The sequence below is a fragment of the Manis javanica genome, chromosome 5 (assembly GCF_040802235.1).
Source record: "Manis javanica isolate MJ-LG chromosome 5, MJ_LKY, whole genome shotgun sequence".
In the NCBI taxonomy this organism is placed as follows: Eukaryota; Metazoa; Chordata; class Mammalia; order Pholidota; family Manidae; genus Manis; species Manis javanica.
In genome coordinates this window covers 110864429-110886202 of record NC_133160.1, presented here as the reverse complement: position 1 = coordinate 110886202, position 21774 = coordinate 110864429, and the positions used below count along the sequence as shown (strand labels likewise).

Here is a 21774-nt window from a genome sequence, read left to right as displayed (position 1 = left end):
CCACACTTCGGCTTTTTTTGTTGTTGTTAGGAGCATTCTTGATTGGAAAGGCCTGTCTCCTCCATGTTCTCTATAAAAGAGAAGTTTTGAACCCTTATGTTAACTTAGTGCTGTAAAAATGCCTCACTGTCCACTCCTCATTTTGTCTTCTACCTGAGCATGATTATAAGAGTCAAGTGCACCCCTGTTCTCTCATGTGTCCTTCTCAAACAGCTCATGCAATGTGAAGCTCATAGTCAGCTTATCATAGTGGACAGAAAGCATGAATGCAGCCATTCTGTTAGCCCAGCTGAGGTAGATTGAGAGAACTCTGGCTTCTAATAATCATAGGAACCCTTGGCTTAAGGGCTAGGAGCCCAGTAAAGAGCAGTGTTTCTCCGCCTGAGCCATTCCCATGTCACCTCCCTATGTTTTTACCATATCTCTTGAGAACCTGTCCTGTTATTGACTTAATATTATTTTGAGTCAACTTAGTTTTTTAATGTGGCCTCATCCTAATAAGTAATACTTCTGAAATCATGGGCTTGATGTAGAATTTTGCTTTTTTCTAAAATACTAAAATTAATACATAACCATTTAATAAAATTTCATTCAGGCACTACATAAATGTTTTTGGTCACTACTAATGGTATGTCTATCACATTTGGGGAAATATTGGACTAACCCATATTAGATCAAAGAGATCTGCTGAAAAATACTTTCAAAACCATTAATTACTTGATAATATTTCACTAGAAGCTCTTGGTTATAGCAAGAATGGCTTTCCCATGGTTGTAGATAGGGAGAATTAAATTTTTTTTTGAACTTTTTCTTCCAAATATCAGTACCTACTGAAGTGTCATTAATGACTAGCTATAGATACTAATTTGCTGAGGACAATTTAGAAATCACTTTATCACTTTCTCACCAACGATCACTTGAAGTTTGTGATAGATCCTTGTGAAGGAACAGCTGAATTTAATATGGGATGCTAGCTAGTTTCTCAGACTATTATCTCATTCTTTTCAGTGCTGAAAACAGTGATGGTGGCATGAGATAGATGGAAGCCAGCGAAGGCTGATTGTGAGGTCGGGTTGGCAGATAGCCACCTTGTAGCTAATCCTAATTATCACCTTCTTGCAGTTGCCCTGGGAGATGAGGTTTGATGTAGTCTCATCCTGAAGAGATGAAGTCTAGACAGACACAGAAAGTTTTCTTTCCTTTCTTCTTGGTTTCTTTCCAAACACTGTTAGTGGATTTAGTGCAGCCCTTATGGCCGCCTCTCCTATCGTGGTTTCAATCTCCATGTTTGGAGCTCAGCTCAGTGTATCACACAGTCATTATGTGTGCTTTGGCCCAAGGTTGAAGAGTATTTTTAGGATTTTAGCTGCTTTGTCTACTGAAACAAAACAAACAACATAGGATTTTAGTTTATAGATAAGGCATAAGCACAGAATTTGAGAATCCTTGTAGTGCTTGTAGCTTGGGAGTCGTATTGGGGTTTACCACAGCTGTCCCTCCCTCCCGGCTCACTCCCCCTTCTCCTATAGTGCTATGCTTACCTGTCCGTCAGGTGAGCTCATGGCTTCTGAGCCAGTGAATTGGGATGATGAAACCAGTGGCCAGAGCCCCAGCATCCACCCAGATGCACAACTAAGAAATCTGACACTATAGTACTGGTAACATTGTACAACTATATATTATGTTTCCTTTTAGGAATTCAAAGTACTTTTCCTCATTTCTATTCTACTGATCTTTACAGTATCTTGGTGAAGAAGGTTAGAATAGAGGACAAATGATCTTATTTCTTCTAAAAAAAAGTCTATGGGTGAAAAATGTTTTTTTTGTTTTTAAACTTTATTGGGCACTAATGCTTCATGTGCATTGTTCCATTTGATCTTCATGATCATCTAAGATGTTTATACAAATATTGTCTCCAATTTTCCAAAAGAGAAAGCTGAAAAAAAGGTTTAAAGACATTTAAAGAGGTTTAAAAATGTCTATCAGGAAAGTATTTCATGCTGAAGCTGTGGTTTCACCTCAGCTGCATCCTGGCTCCTCACACTTCACCACCCAGCTTTTTTCATCCTCACTCATATTTTTCAATGTTTGGTCATATGTGTTCTTATTCCCTTAATGAACAGAATGGAGGCAGTAATTTAGTCATTTTCTCAATGTCCTATCCAAGCAGTCTGGGCCCCAGGCCTCCTGGAATCCCCTCTCTGGACTCTCCATATCTTGGTGCAAGTGAAGCTGTTCGTAATCCTAAGTCTGTTGGAGCCCAGGAAGAAAAAAATGCCACAAGTGTTAATGGCTTCCAGTAGGTTCCCTTTCTAGGGAAGGGCATCCAACTCTTTACCCTGAGGTTACCTGTGTATTAAATTTAGAGTGAGGCCAATTACTGATGTCTAGTTGGTGGCTTAAATGGAATGGCTAATAAGTTTAGGTCTAAATCCAGTGAATGGATGCACGTATTAATCCCAATGTTGTTCAGTGGCAAACTCGACCTGGTAAGACATGTGGAAAGGAAGAGAAAGCCAGGAAAAGGCAGCTTTGCAAGAGCAGTAGCTCACTCAGTCGTGTTCCCTCGAGCCAGGCACATTGTGGGAGTTCAGCACATCCTTGCTGGATGGACAGATAGTGGTGCAGCAGTTTGAGTGAGGCTGTGCCCATGTTCCTGACTTCGAATCGATCTCTTGTGTCAGATGAGAAACCTTCAGGGTACCATCTGGGACTGAGGGTAGGAGCTGCCAGGTCCAGTCATATTTCTCAAGTTCTACATCACTTCCCCCAAACCTCTGCTTTTATCCTTGGCCTCGCAGCCAGTAAACCTGACTGCCACCATCCAGGTTTATACTGAGTCCCTGAGGAGAAAAGAGACCTGGGACTGGCATTGAAACATGTTCTGTTCTGGAGGAAGAGGTAAAATGAAATAAAAAAGATTAAGAGGTAATAAAGAATGCTCTGCTGAACAGACTTTCATTAATTGGGTGGATTACCAACCCAAGGCTTCAAGAGATACGATGTTAAAGCAGTTTGGCATCTAATAAGGGCTAAAATGTAGGCAGGGAAAAGTCATGCTTATTGGTGGGTTTGTCTCCACTGCTGGGATTTCAAGGAATTACCTTCTTTTCTTTAATTAAAGTGTCTCTGGAAATCATGCCGCTTTTTCCACTTTGTCAATAAATCTCATGATCCTTTCTGACCTCATTTGTTGTTATTGGAGCAGTTATTTTCTGCAACTGGGTAATGCTTTGATGTTAAAAGCCCCCAAGTGTCATGCTATGAACTGGGTGGAAAATTCAATCGCTGAGAGTCCTCTCTGGCTGTTTGACCTTGGTAAGGCCTGTGCGTGGCTAAAAGCCTTTGTGCTATCCCTCAGCTTTTTTTAAAACCTGTCCTCCTATATGTTGTCTTACTGGGGCACAATTTGAAAGCAAGGATGTTTGTGAGAATTGTAAATATCAATGGCACAAAATGTGTATTTGTCTGAGTAAGAGTGCATCTACTTCATAAATAAATAAATCCTCACCATGAGTCATAGTTTCACTTTTTCTGGACTTGATTAGTTTATTCAGTTTTAGTGTCCTGTAAGATATATTGCTCAGAGTATCAACTGGAAATGTATTGGTTTTGGTTACAAAAAAAATTATTTAGTTATTTATAAAGCAGTTGAGCTCTACATGGAGAAAAGATTCCACATTCTTGACCTGAAGGAGCGAAGCTTCTGAGGCACATGTACACATTGACAAACACAGAACAGTCCAAGTACCTTCCCATTGGTCTTCATCCTGGTAGACAGATTTTAAGTTCCACAGTGTCTTACAAGATTAAATTTTAAAGGCTGTGGTATAAATGAACCTTTGCAAATTAAGGTAGATTTTTTACAGAATAAATAAAATGTTAGGTTGCTGTTATGTCCAATTATAGTCACTTCCTATTTAATTAAGCTTAAAAATTTTTATCTTGAATATTTTGGCCAGGCATTGGAGTATACCATCATTTATAGCCCAACCTTTAATTTGGGAGAAGAAGTTTTCAGTTTGTTTGTGAGATTTTTCCTCCAAGTGATAAAAACTCTGGTCCTTATGTCTCATTTGCAACATTAATATTTTTATTTGTAATACAATATATAATGCTTACATTTTATTACCAACATTTCTGTATGTCTACTGTCCTATGAAATGATTTAGAAGAACTATTTAATTTAAAGCACCATTTTAATTATGCCCCCATAAACCCTTGTTGAGATTTCATTGCCTTCTAATGTGGTACCCTGTGGGATATATAAAACACCACTAGGCAAGAGATTTTTCAACTGATATTACAGCTAATTTCTTGAGTTTACAGGGATATATGCATGATTGTGCAGAAAAAAAACACAGGAAAATAAAGAAATTGCAAAATATCAAAACCATTGGGTTTTGATTAAATTAGGTCAAAATTTGTTTGGCTTTTTGGACACTTCAGCTCTAGAAAAGATGGTAGATACCCTTCTAATTATCTCTTGAGTCTTCCCTGGAACCTCTCCCAAAAGAAAGCAACCGACAAAATCATCTTCATCATAATGAAGGAGAAGAATTATATTTCTTTATCATTCACAGTTGTCTGTTTCTTTGTAAGTACTGTAAACAAATAATTCAGAAACAGAGGCATGTGTATTATCCATTTATAAATGTAAATATTCCAAAAGGCCTGTCTGTGGAGTGGGGAAGACTACTCTAGATCCATCACTCTCTCTCTCATAGTCTGTGCTTCCCCAATTCAGCATCACTCCACTGCTCTTGGGGATCTTGTTAAAATACAAGCAGAAATGTATCAAACTGAAAAGCTGCACAGCCAAAGAAACAATCCACAAAATGAAAAGGCCCCCTACCAAATGGAAGAAAATATTTGAAACCATGTATCTGATGGATAATATCTAAAATATATAAGGAATTCAAACAACTCAATGGCAAAAATAACAATAATAATCCAATTAAAAAATAGGCCAAGGACCTGTATAGATGTTTCTTAAAAGAAGACATACAAATAGCCAACAGGTACGTGCAAAGTAGCTAAATGTCACTAATCATCAGGGAAATGCAAATCAAAGCCACCATGGAATATCAACTCACCACCTGTTAAAATGGCTGTTATTAAGACAAATGATAGCAAGTGTTGGTGAGGGTGGGGGAAAGGGAACATTTATACACTCTTGGTGGGAATGTAAATTGGCACAGCCATTATGGAAAACAGTATGGACGTTCATCAAAAAATTAAAAATAGAACTATCATATGATCCAACAATCCCACTGCTGGGTGTATATCCAAAGGAAATGAAATCAGTATCTTGAAGAGATATCTGCACTCCCATGTCTACGGTATCATTATTCACAATAATGAAGATATGGAGACACCTAAGTATCTGTTGATGGATAAATGTATAAAAAGCACGGTCTTTACAGTGGAATGTTATTTTACCCTTAAGAGAGGGGAAGCCTGTCATTTGTGACAGCTAGGATGAGCCTAGAAGACCTTATGCTAAGTAAAATACACGAGACACAGAAAGACAAATACTGCATCATCTCACTTCTGCTTGGAATCTGAAGAAGTTGGACTCATAAAGGCAGAATAGGGTGGTTGGTTTTCAGGGACTGGGGTGGGGGACATGAGGAGACATTGGTCAAAGGGTGCAAATGTTCAGTTATAACAGATGAATAATATCTGGAGGTCTAATGCACAGCGTGGTGACTATACCTAATACTGTATTGTATACTTGAAATTTGCTGAGAGTTCATTTTACATGTTTTCACCACAAAAAATTTGTTAACCATGTGAAGTAATAGATATCTTAATGAGCTTGATTGTGATCATCATTTCACAGTGTAAACAAATATCAAAACATCATGCTATATATCTTAAATATATACCATTGTTATTTGTCAAGTATACTTCTTGAAAAATATAAAATGAAAAAGATAAAATGCTGATTCTAATTCAGAAGGTCTGATTTAGAAGGTCTGGTGTGGGGCCTGAGATTCTGGACATATAGTCAGCTTACAGATGTTGTTTGACTGACCACTGACTTACGGTCTCCTAAAAATTTGCACCCACATGGGAATTACAGAGATCGTATTGATAAAGTATAGTCAAGATAGAAACGTAGTGTGAGAGACATCAAGGGATGTGCAAGCAGGGCTAACTTGCTTGAAATATGAAAAAGCACATTTCCTCATCAGTCCAAGAAGGTGGTTGCTGGTGTATGACTGATCTCTGTAACCATAATCAAACCTGATGAGGCTGTTGCTATTAGGAAGATTTCTGTCATTTAAGACACTGGGTGCAAGTGTTACACAAAACGCTGCTGGAGTTAATAGAAACTTTTCCCAAAATTCTAGTAGATAACATGCAAACTTCTTGGCATACTTCGATGTCTTTGTAAATAGTATGGTATATCAATTGCGAAGGGGGAAAGTTCTCTGGGCTTTTGTCCCTGAGCACCAGTCACAATAGAGGGCGTCCTGGCTGCTGTTCTCCTGGGCTCTGTTTGACTTGGTTTCTGGGTGACTGATGAAAATAGCTGTGACCACCCCTTGAGAGGGGTAAACACTCTCCTGTCTAACGACTGCAAAAGAATATCTGTTGTCTTCCATTCAGAATATTTCCCTCCTGGGAGTGCAAGTTTGCTCTGTTCCCTTTATTGGCATAGTAGTTGCAAGTAATGGCAATAATTAGAAAAATACCCCTCCTGAAACACCCTATTTTAAAATATCAGATTTACTGATTCTTAAGGTGTGAAAACAAACTGAAAACTGAACACAGGCAGCCTCACTGATTTCATTCTGTGGAAAATGTCAGTTATGAGGCTTTGGAAGAGGTGCGCACCTTGCACATCAGGAGTGGTCATGCTTTTTAATGACATTAGCTTTAGCAATTAAAATGGTTGCCTTCTCAGGAGTGCTAAATAGGTGATTTCTTCCAGACAGCTATTCCCAACTGTTGTTTCTAAGTCTTCACTTTCAATCAGTCATCAAGGCCTGTCAATTTGGCCTCTTAACGTTTCTGGAATCAGTTTCTAACTATCCATTCCCACTGCAATTACCTTCTCCTCTTCTCCCACCTAAGCCATTACAAGAATTTATTAAATGTTTCTACAGCCACAGATTCATCCCAGCTCTACTCCCTTCCATCTCTTGCTGCTGGAGGCCTTCTAAATCCCAGATCTGATCACCCCCTTTCCTTCCCTGAAGACTCATGTTTATAGTGCCTAAAAAACATGTTGAGACTCTTAGCATAGCTCCTACCTTCTAAAGGAGCCAACCTTAAGAGTTACTTTTTATTCACCCTCCCCTGGCTCCCTAAACCCTACTTGCCCAGACTCTTGGATATTTTATTAAGCACGCAGTACATTGTCTCCTGTCTTTGCTTAGGCTGGGTCCTCTGCCTGGAATCTGTCTTTACTTAGCCCATATTTTTGTTGTACATACATACGTACATACACACACATGCATATATCTACACATAGTATATACACATAGTTCAACTGTGGCTCTAAAGCTATAACTCTCTCTTATGGATGATCTTTAGCAGCAGTAGGATGTGATAATTTATGTTTTCAAGGACTAGTATTTACTTATTTTGATTAGAATTAATTCTGTACTCTTTCCTTGTTCTAGAATGATGGGGGTCTTCGGCTTGTGGCTAATTCAATGGTGTGGGTTCCAGAAGGAGGGATGCTGCAGATTACCAACAGAATCTTACAGGCCAAAGCTCCAGGTGCCAGTGCCTCAGAAATCATCTACAAAATTACACAGGACCACCCCCAATTCGGTAACTCTTTTTCCCTTTGTCATGATTTCATCATTGTATTCAGCTGTTGTGGACTTACTTTTGTACAATGCCATGCAGCCAGGTTGTGATTCAATGAACTTGACAGTTTCTAATACCTCACACGTAACATTTGAAAGCAGAAATCAAAATAACTATCACTCTGTACACATGTAGTAGGTAGTATGCTAAGTGATGTAAACATCACTATGTATGAAACCTAAAATTTAAGCTTTAGAACAACTTCATTTTACAGAGGCAGTATCTTGCTAACATATAGTTTATATTAGCATGTATAATTAACATATGTCAGTTTAATTTCAAAGCTCAGGCTCTCAAACTCTACCTTGTATCCCTCCCAGAACATCACCAGACTTCTTAATGAGGCTGTCTTTTTTTAAAAAGTTGACATAAAAGCATTTTTCAAGATCCCCATTGTTACTTCCACTTTCAGCAAGATAGTAGAGTATGATACCTGGAAAAATTTCCCATCATCACCACCTAGAAATGCAGTGTAAAAGACAAGAAATATGGAGCATTCATAGCTGACCTCCCAAGAATAGAGAGAAATCTTCAGGTGCCAGAAACAAAGAAGGAACCGAAAGCAAGTCTGAGCCTGAGCTGATGGCACAGCTTCTCTGAGAGGAGTGCTGTGTGTCTCAATGACCTAGGGGCTTGGGATTTAATGCCCTTGCAGAGATAGAAAGTTGGAATTAAGAGCCTGCATAAACCTGGACTCTGGAAAGACTGACCTTCCATGAGTGGGACAGAATCAAAAACAAGAAGCTCTCTGGCTCAGAGATGGCAAAAAATCTGCCTGGGTTTCCCAGGGCTCAAAGTAAAGCAGAAAAAGTCTGCTGAGAATTCAGAACTTCAGGCCTGTTTATCCTGCAGATCCAGGATGAAGTTATATTGGGTACATTGTCTGAGAACCCCAAAGCTGAGGTATTAATATGAAAATTCATCTCAGGTCAATGATACTTCCTGGATTCTTTGCAGAAACTAGTAGAAAGTGTTGTAGGATGTCCACCTCACCTTCAGACCACATGGGATTCTCACAGATAAAACCACAAAAGATTAGTTCAGAATTCAGAATTACAGAACATATAAGGAAATAATCTATAGCACCATAACCAAAACAAACAAGAAAATTAAAATCCCAAAAATTTCAAATAAAGGAACAATCTTATAAAACCTGTGAAATAAATCATATTTGAAATGCTTTAAAGACAGAAATGAAGGAATTAAAGCTGTAAGGAAATAATAAAATGCTATAAAAATGAAAGAACAGGTAGGTAGTTTTTTTAAGAGAACCAAATAGGTCCTCTGAAAATCAAATATTTTACTTTTTGTATTTACTTTTATTTGCTTTTTATGTTCATTACATGTAAAAACTTTCTTGGCATGGTAAATAACAGATGAATAATGATCTGTTTTTCCTCTAGGTTATCAGATTTTAAAAATTATACATTTCCTGTAGTGAGGAAAAATTATTGTTTGTACAATTTAAAAATAATTACAAGGTCCACAAAGACATTGAAAAGCGTGATCTAGTCAAGAATTGATGTAATTATACAACAGTCAGTCTACCTGGGGTGTCATTTGTTATACTATGTGACCTTAAGAAAGACAAGTAGATCCCCATGAGCCATAGGTTTCTTTGAAAGGTTAGGCCAAAAAATTTTTCTAACTTTTTGTTTTTAAGTAAGTTTAGACTTACCAAGAAGTTGTAAAAACAGTACAAAGATCTCTCTAGTACCTTTTATCTAGCTCCTCCCAATGTTGACATCTTACATAACCATAGAATAATGATCAAAACTAGGTAATTAACATGGATACAATGTTATTAATTAATCCACAGACCTTATTCAACTTTTCCATATTTTACTCACTGATTTTAAGCTAGGTAATGTTGAAAGTCCTTTTCAGCTCTAAAAATCTTTGACTCATTTGATGTATTACATTCTGTATCTTCATCTTAATCATTAACAGCCAGAAAATTAAATTTCCTAGAGACAGCCCAATGTTCAAATATTCTGTTTAATCTAAGTATTAAATAGTACAATATTGAATTAAATGATTTTTCAGCCATTTCAGTTTGATAAATTCCATGTAGTCTTGACTATGGCCCTTTCCTATTATAACTCTTAATTAACTTTTTCCTATGAACATAATCCTCTTTCTGTGTGTCCAGACGTTCCTCTTAGTACTAATCGAATCACATACCCTCAGGAGCTGTTACAAGAGTGAAAAAGGTGTTGGGAAATAGAAGCCCGCTTAATACCATCTACTTGCATCCATCTATCCCCGTGATATGAATTTGTGATCTATTACCTCATTGCCACCCCAGCAGCTATGTGTTCCCTCATCACTTTAGAATATTCTGATTGGGTTTTAGGCTTTTTATGAAGATCTGACCACAAACCCGAAGCATATGTAAACTGCTTGTGTTGTATGTGCATAAACAGCCTATGTTCTACCACCTGCAGACTCATTGCTGTTTTCAAAGATGTTAAGACAAGTTGATTAATACTGATACCTTTAGCTACCTCACAGGTTTGAAAGTAAATTTAATGAGATGGCTTTAATGAAGTAACTTGAGTATCATTTAAGGGAGAATCTGACTTAATTCAACACAGTGCCAACTCTGAATTATTTGGTATAGGGCGAGAAAGCTTGAATCCAGATTATCTCAGTTTCAAATTTTTATGGAGATTCTGTGAGATTCCAATTCTTAATACCCATTAAATTTTCCCTTCAAAATTCTTAATTAAAATACATATTTCAGTATAAGTGAAATCCCAAATAAAGATTATTTTCTGTTTTTTAAACCTGGACTGTTTCCTAAAGCTGAAATTTTCTGTGTTTAAGTGGTCATGTCCTTGCATTTGTCATACTGTCATAAAGCCGAGGTGAGGTACTACACAAAGCTCCCACCTTGCTGGGGTGAGCCCCACAAAAACACCTCTGTTTCTCTCTGCTCATGGGCTTGTCACAATGCCACCCTGTACACAGCATATGCCGCGCTGAGCTCTTCATCTTCCCTCCAACCTGCCTGTCCCATCAGGGCATCACTTTCCTGCTGTCATCCCTTGTGATGGGTGATGCTCTGATACCTTCTCCCACCTCCACAAACACATTTGTCGAGTTCGGTTGCTTCCACTTCCTTGGCGTTTCTTTCTTCCCAGTCGTGCTTCTGTTGCCTTAGTTCAGGTTCCATCTCTCATCTGGATTTTGTGGTAGCCCCATAATTGGCCAAACTGTCTTCATAAATGTTAACATTTATTAACATTTTTACACAATCAATAATTTTTATACAGCCTTTTTAACAGGACTTCTAAGCCTCATAGCTGCTCTATATTCTGATCACATATGTTGTGCATTGCTAAATCACCTACTGAAATCTCACAGGGGCTCCCAGCTGGTTGTGGGGGTTTATCTCAGGGCAGGGAACTGCATCTTGCTTATCCTCGAACCCTCACCCGAAGGGCCTACCATCGTAGCTAGCATCTAACAGGTACTCATTGACTAGTAACCATATTGAAATTCATGGAATTAGCTAATATCCTGATTCCTGTTAATCTGCATGACATAGTGATTTTTTTTTATCTGGAAAATAAGTCTATTTAATTAGGCCTTGTTAGGAAAATTCTGCTTAGCTTTTCTATTATAAAGAATAGCTAGCAAATTGGTATTTGAGTATTTCCCATCCTTCTGCTCTCCACATTTTCATTATAGAAATCTCCTTTCAGATCATTTTTGCAGCTGAATTCACATTCCTAAATGGTCTACCTCCCGGAAAAGCATATTTATCAGTAGTATCTTATGAATAGAAGTTGAAATAGGGAGAGAACCACAAGAATTTTTGACTTAGGTACAAATGAGAAACAATACAAAAAAAACTAGCATGACTTGATACTACACATGATTACATAAAGAAGAGTATTGGTGTTCTTCCCTTTATTTCATCACTATCCAGGATATTATGCTTATTTTAAACTTGAATTTAATTCATATAAATATTAGAAGGAGTATTTTCTTTGTGGAGGTAACCAAAATGTGCTTTCAGTTGCCCAATATGTCTAGCATATTAAGATTTACAGAACATTTGAAGACACAACCTCTCTCTCTCTCTCTCTCTCTCTTTCTCTCTCTCTCTCTCTTTCTCTCTCTCTCTCTCTCTCTCTCTCTCTCTCACACACACACACACACACGCACACGCACACACGCACACCATTCTTCTATTCATTGTATTATTTGAGTGGTAGAGAGGCTTCTTTCAGATTTATCGTTAGATGCATTTTCATGAGAACATGGCTTCTGTTTTCTGCCATTCATTCATTCTTCTGTTAACTTGAAGGCATATTCTCCTTGTGAAACAGTAATTGTTTCTGTAACACCTCTGCATTTGCCGTCTCACTTTAAGAAACTAGTAGCTTCAGGTGAAGAATACTCAATAGGAACAGATTGGTGATGGTGTTGTCATTTACATTTAGACTTTCTTGCTTCAGTACTAATAATGTTTAAAGAATGGAGGAGGAGAAAACATGATCAGTTGTTTAGCAGTCTGTGAACACAAAATAATCATGATTGGTAAGGGTTTTATTACTAAGAATATGAGCTTCAGATCCAAATCCCAGCTCCTCCACTTAGCATTTGTGTGACCTTGAGCAATTAGTGAACTTCACTGAGCCTGAAGAACTTTGTCTTTAAAATGGAGATGATAATAGCACCTTCAGAAGAATTAGATAACAATACTAAAGATAACCAACATTCTTTTTAAGCACCTATGAAATATGTACTGTTATTGTCATTATGCAAGAGGAAAAGAGGCTTATAAAGTCTAAGTAAGCTCATGCAGCTGGACATGTGGAACTGGGTTTAAATTACCACACAAAGGGCTTTGTGCAGTGCCTGCCATATGCATTACACTGTCAACTATTATTATCTTCTTTGTACAGAACTCTCCCAAGAATAACTTTTTCTGAATTAAAAAAAAAAATCCATTTTGTTTACAACAAAAACATCCTGGTTGGAAAGCATTTTCTGTTGCATAGAAGATTATGGGTAGAAATGAATCCATTCTATACCCAGTATTTGAGTATCTGTTTGCAGTGTTCTTGATTGTTTGGGTCTCCTTATGTAATTTTAAGAGATGCAAGTCAGTAACTTCATATATGAATTGCCCATGAATGGCTTTTAGTTCTTTTAGCTGAAAGACTAGAATTCTGTCAAATCTCAAGGCAAATTTGATGATACCCATTGAATTCTGTATTAACATTCTTTCCTTCACCTTACATAAAAGTAAAGAAATACATCATTTCTTTTTTGTTAATTAAAAAAAAAATAGATGATGAGAGCTCTGACTTCCTTTTCCTTTTCCCAGGGGTCCTCACTAATTGTGTGGCTTTTCTAGGGGAAGTGGTCCTTCTGGCTAACATGCCTGCAGACAACCCGGCAGATGAAGGGCAGCACCTGCCTGATGGGAGGACAGCAACACCCACCAGCACCTTCACCCAGCAGGACATCAACGAAGGCGCCCTGTGGTACAGGCACTCGGGAGTGCCAGCCCAGGGTGACTCCTTCAGCTTCCAGGTGCCCTCTGCTTCCTGACTCCTCTCATGTCTGGATAGTCTGATGAAAATCAACACCTCTGTTTACAAACAACACAGATCATTTTCTGTGATTGCCTGCACGTCACATTTGAGGGAAGAAATAACATAATCAATAGCATTGGAGATTTTTGTTTTTGATCTGTTGATTCCATTTTACAGCCTCTCTATAAGCAGAGTCATTCCACAGCAAAGATGTTTATAATAGGAAATGACTTAAGTGTTTAGAAAAAAAATGTATTTTCAAAACATTAGGACACCATATGGGAAAAAATATTCCTTTCTTTTTTCAAATGTCTTTTGAACATTTACCATCTTGTGATAAGATTGTGGACTTAGCAGCCAAACCCAGTGGGTTTGTATTTCAGTTCTGCCACATCCTAGCTATGCAACTTGGGGAAAATTACTTGGGCAAAATCCTGTGGTTTAGTTTCTTCAGCTGTAAAATAGAATTATTGTGAAGATTTAATGAGTCAATATGTGTAAAGCGTTTAGAGTACTGCCTAACACTGTGTAAGGGTTTGTTACCACTGTTTATAAAGGTTAGATAAAGGTTAGTCAAAAACCAGGGCTGCAGACTGAATGTTTGCATTCCCCTGAAGTTTTTATATTGAAATTCTACCTTTGTGTCATGTGATGGCATACAGAGATGAGGCTTTTGGTGAGTGATTAGAATTAGATGAGGTCATGAGGGCTGTGCCCTCCTGAATGGGATTAGTATACTTAAAAGAGTCACAAGACAGTTGTGCCCCCTTTCTGTCCCCTGCCATGGGGGTGCAATGAGCAGTGGGCAGGCCACAACCTGGAGAAGGGCCCTCCTCAGGACTCAACCATGCCCATGATCTCAGACTTCCAGCCTCCAGAGCTGTGAGAAATTAGTTTCGGCGGCTTATAAGCAACCCAGTCTATGGTATTTTTTTAATGGAACCCAAGGTGGGTTAGACAAACAGACCATAAGGAGGCCATCAGTAAATTAAAGAACAAGAAATTACACTGGGCACATTCCCTGGCTATTATGAAAAATAATTCAAAATTAATAATTAAAGGGTACACAAAAAATTCAAGCCGCTTGGAATTTTTTAAATAGTCTCCTAAACAATTACTAAAAGGATATCAAAATAATTCTAAAAGGAAATCAAAAGAGCAAACTATTAAGAAATATTGATGAGGAGGGAAATAACTTAACAAAACTTAAATGATATGGACAAATACTCCAAAGAAAATTGATGGCCTTAACCTCTTATTATTGAGCAGAAAAACATGAAAATAAATGTACTAAATGAAGCTAGAGAACCACAGGGGAAATCTAAGGAAAGCAAAAGGAAGGAATTAATAGGGATAATCAAAACTATAAAAAAATGCTAAAATTGATAAGTGAGTACAAAACCTCAGTCTTTGGAAAGAGCAATAAAATTAGACAAACCTCTCTGTGAAGGACAAGAAATCAAGAATTGAACAGAAATACAAAGGAATGAGGAAGCATGAATGAGAAAGCATTTAAGCATAGATACAGAAGAGAATTTGGGAAACTCCCAGAGAAAACATGCAGAAGCCCTCATGGCAATCAGCCAAAGCAGCGTCCCGGTCCCCCAGAGTCTGAGCCTTTCCCTTTGTCTAGGCGCCCAGTTGGGGATATACTGCCACGATAGCTCACCTGTTAAAATTATCATCCTCCGTGCTCTGCTGCCCAGTGTGCACATCTTTATTGCCTAATATTTATTGTGTAGAAAATGTGCTTTTCCAGAGAACAGGTTGAAATAAACTTGGAAGCCATTAAAAAGAGATTATACTGAGCACACTGAATGTCTGAAGAGTGAGCAAACAATAAGTGCCCTTTGCCCAAGTTAACTTTTCATTTTTAACACCTGGGGACCTTGGCCTGAGCAGTCCTCTCAGAATGAACCAGAATGGAGGCAAAGGCCTCAATCAAAAGATGTCACCTCAGGAAACTAGAATCCTCACATCTGTCTTTGCCTTTATAAGCATCAGGATGAAGAACATTATCCACATGGAGCATTTTTCCTGGAAAGGGGGTCTCAGCACCTACTCAAGATGATATTTTGATTGAATTTGCAAGTTGGTTACTAAGAGGGTAATTATAAATAGCAAAAGTTACTGATTTTTTTAAACAACCTCACTAGAGTTTAAGACTCCAGTTGAACATTATTACCTAGGAAGTGGTTACCTTTGGAGAGTCTTTATACATTTTCTTCAAAATGTGTTTAGAACTCCTGCTTGAAATCTACAAAATCTACAGAATATACTTTAGAATATCCTCTGTAGTGACAATATATCATCCTTTGGAAGTAGATTTTAAAATGTAGCCAAATAGCCAAAAGTCATTCATCATCAGGTCTGGTAAGAAGAGTAGTAATTATTTTTGGTTAAAACAGGGAGTAATTATGTAGTAACAAGCTCGTTTTTCTTGTATGATTTGTGAACTCTCTTGGAAGGCATTCAAAAAGTTCATTTGAAACACTGACAGCATCTTTATGGCAAGTACGAAATAACTCTTTCAGATTATGTTCTCCTGGATATAAAAGTTTTGGTATGTTTGTTTTTAAAGTCTCATTGTTTTATAGGGTTACCTCATATTTTGATTAGAAATGACACAGACACTATAGCTATATGCTAAAATAAATGGTTAGCAACTTCTTCCATTCATCATTTTAGTGTCCCTAAAGGATTTTAAACTAAAAAAGTTGCTGTTCTAATGATTCTTCTTTCTTCCCTTCTCTTTCTTCTTTAAAGCAGAAAATGCAATACAATGAGTTGCATGGACTTAATTCTATTTTATTGTTGGTGTGCTGTCATGAGCCATCAATGCATCCCATCTGTTACCTTGTGTGTGATACTTGAGATTTATGTAATGCAAGTGGCATTTAAAAATAAAGCATGGCATAGTGAGAAGAAAGCATGCACATTTATGTCATTTTGGCATGGGAAGGAGCCCTGCTTTTCATATATTCAGATCACATTGACACAGCCTCAGGGGATGTGGTTGGAAAATGACCAACACATTTCATACCGGTATCTTTACTGAGGAAGCTAGAACTGAGTCCCTTGCTTGTTAATATGCCAACATTTCACTACTGGCCCAGTGTTTTCTTCCTTTTCTTCAAGAGATAGAAGAGATTTTCCCCTTTCCTAAAGCTTCCAACTTGAGTCCTCTTGGTCAGTAGGAAGATCATGAACCCACTGACCTGGTGAAGTACTGACCCATATTGGCTTTGTGACTTTGACATCTTGCTTAACTTTTCGACCTGAAGTTTCCTCATCTATAAAAAGGAAATGATAATACCTACTTTGTGGGATGGACTAAAATAACTTTTGAAAAGTAGCTGGTATAGTGCCAAGTCCACGATAGCTGTTCAGTGAATTATAGCTTTTGTTAATTGATATTAGCAGCGACACTATAAGATATCTCCTTGAAAACATGTAGCTATTCTGAAACTTGAGCTCCAGGCATCTGGTGTGATCAAGATACAGAGAAGAGAGTTTTTCTATTGGGTGTAACTTTAAAAGACATGGAGAAAGGGCTCTTATTCCTGCTTTTTTCTCAGAATTCCTGGAAACTTGCTCTCTCTCTCTTATAGATTAATGCAACTACACATAGCCACTCAGGCCTTAGACATTCTTGGAACAAGCCTAAGGTGGAGCAGACAATAGAGAGAAGGAAACTTCAAAGGTGTCCGTCAGTAGCATTGAGGGAGCAGAGAAGCTGCATAGGAAAAGCATCATTTTTCAAGCAGGAAAAAGTTGATTTCGTTCCCATTTCCATGATTGTTAATGTATGGGTCATGCCTTGCTATGAGACTGAGATTTGTCATTGACAGTTAGGTATAGATAGATATCTGTTCTGGGTAAAGATTAGAGAAGTGGAGAGTAAAACTCACATATATAACATGTGTTCAATGTGCTCATAATGAGACATTCAATAGCTATAAAAAAATTACGGTTTTCAAGAATGTTTAATGATATAGCAAAATATAATGATATTATGTTAAGTAAAAATTTAGAATACATAATTTTATATAATTTCACATATGCATAGAAAAATATTAAACTGAAATGCACCAATATATTAATTACTACTTTTTCTAGGTAGTGAAATTCCAGACATTTTTTTATTTCTTATTTATATATTCTGCATTTTTCAGAAGTACCTAAAATGATTATATATCTTTTTTATAATCAGTAAAACAATTTATAACCTATGAAGCTCAGGATGAATATTGTAGTGCAAGAGCATATAGAATTCAGACCCAGATGCTTAAAGGGGTAAAAATAAGCACACATAGCATGCTCTGCACATCAGAGCATGAGAGGATTACTAATAAGCTGTTTCTTTTCAGGTGTCCAGGGCCACGGAGGCGCACGCCCACCTGGAGAGCCACAGGTTCAACATCGCGATCTTACCACAGATGCCTGAAGCGCCTAAACTCTCCCTGGGAGCATCTCTTCATATGACTGTGAGTTGGGCAGGAGGCTTTGTGGTGTCTGCTTGGAGGAGGCTCGCTGATGGGATTTGGTGGGGTGTCCTGGTTTTGTGTCCAAATGTCTAACTCAGAACACAGACTCTGCACCAACAATACCAGCCCCATAAATTCATTTTTCATTGACTTGAAAAAGAAACTTAAAATTCCCAGAGTGAAAGGAAACTTAGCTGGAATCCAGCACAACCTCCTGCCCATTGCTGCTGGCCTTTTTACAACATCCCAAATGGTTGCAAGGCCTCTCCTGGAGTAGCTGAAAGGAATTTCAGGTTTATGTCTATTTAATCTATACTGGTTGAGTATAATTGTTCAGGTAGTTTAACTCCACCTAGCTGGAAAAATTGTTAATTCCATGTTTTCGAAGCCCTACTAGAAGTTTCCCTCCTATTATAAGTTTCCTGGACCAGGTAACATGTATGCTGAATCCAGAGAGGTAAGTAGCAGTTATCCCAGTGAAAGTTTGGGAAGCAGGGTAGAAGGAATGGAGAGGTGGTGGTGAAAGGCACATGTAAAGACCCAGAAGTAAGAGACAATATGATTGTTGGGAAAGCTGAAAATAGTTCAGTAAGACTGGAGAAATTAGGGAGGCAGTGGAGGTCCATGGACTAGATCACAAAAGGTCTTGTATGCTGTTTGGGAAGGAGTGTGGGCACATGGAAAGGTCTGAAGCAAGGTGAAGCTAAATTAGTGCATGAAGCTTAGTTCAGACGATTAGCAACTCCACTATAGCCCTATATCTAGGGGTAAGTAATGCCAAAAACCCCTCTTCTTGACAGAGCCATGAGCATATAAGCCCTTATAAATTAATCACTATGTATTCACATTTTAGTTAGTGTCCTCATAATTATACTCCAAAGCAGTGTATCAGCTCTGAGCCACAATGAAGAAAGCAGCTATGGTTTTAGAAATTATGTGTCTGAGCCATGACAGAGACATAAAGAGGGAAACAAAGTTTTTAATGAATAGTTGGTATTGGCATTTCCACCATAAACCATAATTTAAAGAAATTGTAATTCAGCAGCACTATAAAGTCTATATTCATCATTCTGACTAGAGGAACTTGGATCAGAATTTTCTCTAAAGTGTCAAGAAAAATGTGCATATACATTTCTTGCCAAATGCTAATGCAGTGTTATTTTGAGTTTAAAGGAAAAAAATGGGCCAGGAGCCAGGAAGATGGCGCCATCCTTGCCCTGTTGCTGTGGACCTCTAGGGACTTTTCATGTTACTTAACCCTTAGGGCTTTAGGTTGCATGTTTGTAAATCAGGTCTGTCCTGTGTAACTTAGGATATCACAAAGTTGGTTTACCATAAAATGTGATTATCCCACTCCTTTTTCTCTTCAAAATATACACAGTTTATATTTCTTTTGATGTTAATTAAGGCCATCACTGTAGGAATACTTGTAATCTGTGACAAGAACACACCCTCAGTTCATTGATTTGGACTCAATCTAAGCATAGACAAATTTTATATATATTTGATAAATACAGTATGTAAACATATGTTAAACACATACATAGCATATTCATATATGTATATGTATATGTCTACCTCTTCAATCATTCAGTCATCAAATAAACACTTTGGAGTTCCCAGTTTATCCCAAGTACTGTGGAAGACATTGGAGATTCCATGACCATAAAACACAGACTCTATTCTCAAGGAACTTTGAGGATAAAACAAGGAAATAAATAAACAATGACAATACAGTGGTAAATGCAATGACAGAGCCATGATATGAAAGCAGATGGGAAGGTACCTAGTCCAGGAGGGTGTGTGGGAGGTCATGGATGGCTCCCTCTAGGAGGTGAACTGAGCTAGGTAAAGTGTAAATTATCTCTAGAGCAGGGTCTCCAACCTCAGCCTGAACTGGGATCACCTGCACAGTTTATTAAACCACAGATTGCAGGAGTTCACTTCAGAATTTTCTGCTTCAGTAGGTCTGGTGTCGGGCTGAGACTCTGCATTTCTAACAAGTTCCCAGGTGATCACACCACTTCTGCTATGCTCACCACACTTGAAAAACTGCTGATCTAGACTAGAAATAGAGGGAAATTCATTTCGGGCAGATGAGCAGCAGGTGAGAAAAGGTGGAGACACAGGAGAACATGACATGTTTGAGGAATTAGAGTTCTGTTAGCTGGACATAACTTCCTAGGTGAAGAAGAAGCAAGAAATGAGAGTCAGATCATGGAAGAGCATAAAGAAAGGAAGAAAGTTTCCATTTTGTCCTTGAAAGGTTGTTGGGGCAAGTAGGATGTTGAAGGATTCATAGCAAAGAAGTGACATGAGCAGATTTTCAATTTAGGAAGATCATTCTGGCTACAGGGCAGAGAATACCCCAGACAGGAGCAAGATAGGGACCAAGGAGGCCCAGATACAGGCTATTGCAGTCATCTAGAACAAGGACGTCTAGGGGCATGAACTCCATGCAGTGGCAATAAAGATTAAGAGTTAGTGAGCTCTCTTAGAGGTGTTTGCACACCCATGTTCACTGCAGCATTATTTGCAATGGCCAGGAGGTGAAAACAGTCTAAATGTCTTTGGACAGATCAATGGATAAAGTAAATATGGTGTATATGTAACAATGCAATATTATTCAACCTTTAAAAAGAAGGAGATCTTGTTATATGCTACAATATAGATGTATCTTAAGGACATTATTCTGAATGAAATAAGTCAGTTAGAAAAAGACAAATACTGTGTGAGCCTAATTCTCTGCCCTATCTATAGTAATTATGCAAAAAGTAGAATAGTGGTTGGCCCTGCAGGGTGGGGGTCGAAGTTGAGAGAGGGAAAAAGGGAGTTGTTTTGTTAATGGATATAGCATTTCAGTTTTGCAACATGAAAAAGTTCTAGAAATACATTTCACAACAATGTGCATAGAGTTAACAATACTGTATTGTGCACTTAAAAGTGGTTAAGGTGGTAAAAAAAATTGTGGAGACATTAATAGATATTTAGAGACATAGTGGTCAATTACATGTGGGAGGAGGGTGAAACCCCAGTTTATGAATATATAGAGATGTCGTTCATTAATATCAGGAATATATGGAGACTTTAGGGGGAGGTGGAGGGGAGGAAGACATAATGGGTTCAGTTTAGGATATGCTTACAAAGTGTGTGTCTATTAAGTGCTAGTGAAAGATCAGTAAATAGTAGGTGAGTAGGTGAGAGATAAACTTTAGAGAATCATTAATGACAGGTTGAAGTTGAATCCTCAGGCATAACCAAGATTCCCCAGATTACATAGAGTGAAAAGCAACATAATCAAATACCTGTCTAAATGGAAATTTGTTCTATAGCCTTCTTGTAATTATATTATCAAATCTAAGATCCTCTATATGGGATCTTATGGTTTTATTTCTACTGGTTATCAGAACTATATGCTTATATGCATATATAAGATTTTTACATATGTTTAATATAAGATATATACACATACATATGCACATGTGAGATGTATACATTTAGGATATATATCAAATTTTAGCAATGAGATATGAAAACATACACATTTACCAATAATCATAACATATGTAGTGTAAGATTCTTCAAATAAGTTAATGGATTCACATCACCTCATAGTTTTCCAAGTAATCATCTACTATTTGACTTGAAGATCCTTAAGGGCAAAATCTGTGATTAATAAATCTTGGTATCTTCTTCAACATTTAGCAAAATGCCTTCTATAAAGTAGTTGCTTAGTAAATATTTGTTGACTATGAATATTTTCATACCCACTTTCACATAGCTAGTAATTCCCTAAATTGTATCATTCAGTTCAAATAAATTAATCATATGGGTACACACACACACACACACACATAAACTTTGAATATCATCTTTCCAATTCTTCTCTTAAAGGAGAAATA

The 21774-nt window shown here is 37.6% G+C and overlaps 1 protein-coding gene across 5 annotated transcripts in view; it reads left to right on the top strand.

The window, feature by feature from the left end:
* FRAS1 (Fraser extracellular matrix complex subunit 1) overlaps window positions 1–21774 on the top strand; it is a 445842-nt gene that overhangs the window by 307693 nt on the left and 116375 nt on the right. For all 5 annotated transcript variants that reach the window (XM_073237418.1, XM_073237419.1, XM_073237416.1 and 2 more), the window contains 3 exons: window positions 7638–7791; window positions 13205–13383; window positions 17756–17872. In XM_073237418.1, coding sequence (XP_073093519.1) covers window positions 7638–7791; window positions 13205–13383; window positions 17756–17872 — 450 coding nt within the window. The remainder of the gene's footprint in view (window positions 1–7637; window positions 7792–13204; window positions 13384–17755; window positions 17873–21774) is intronic.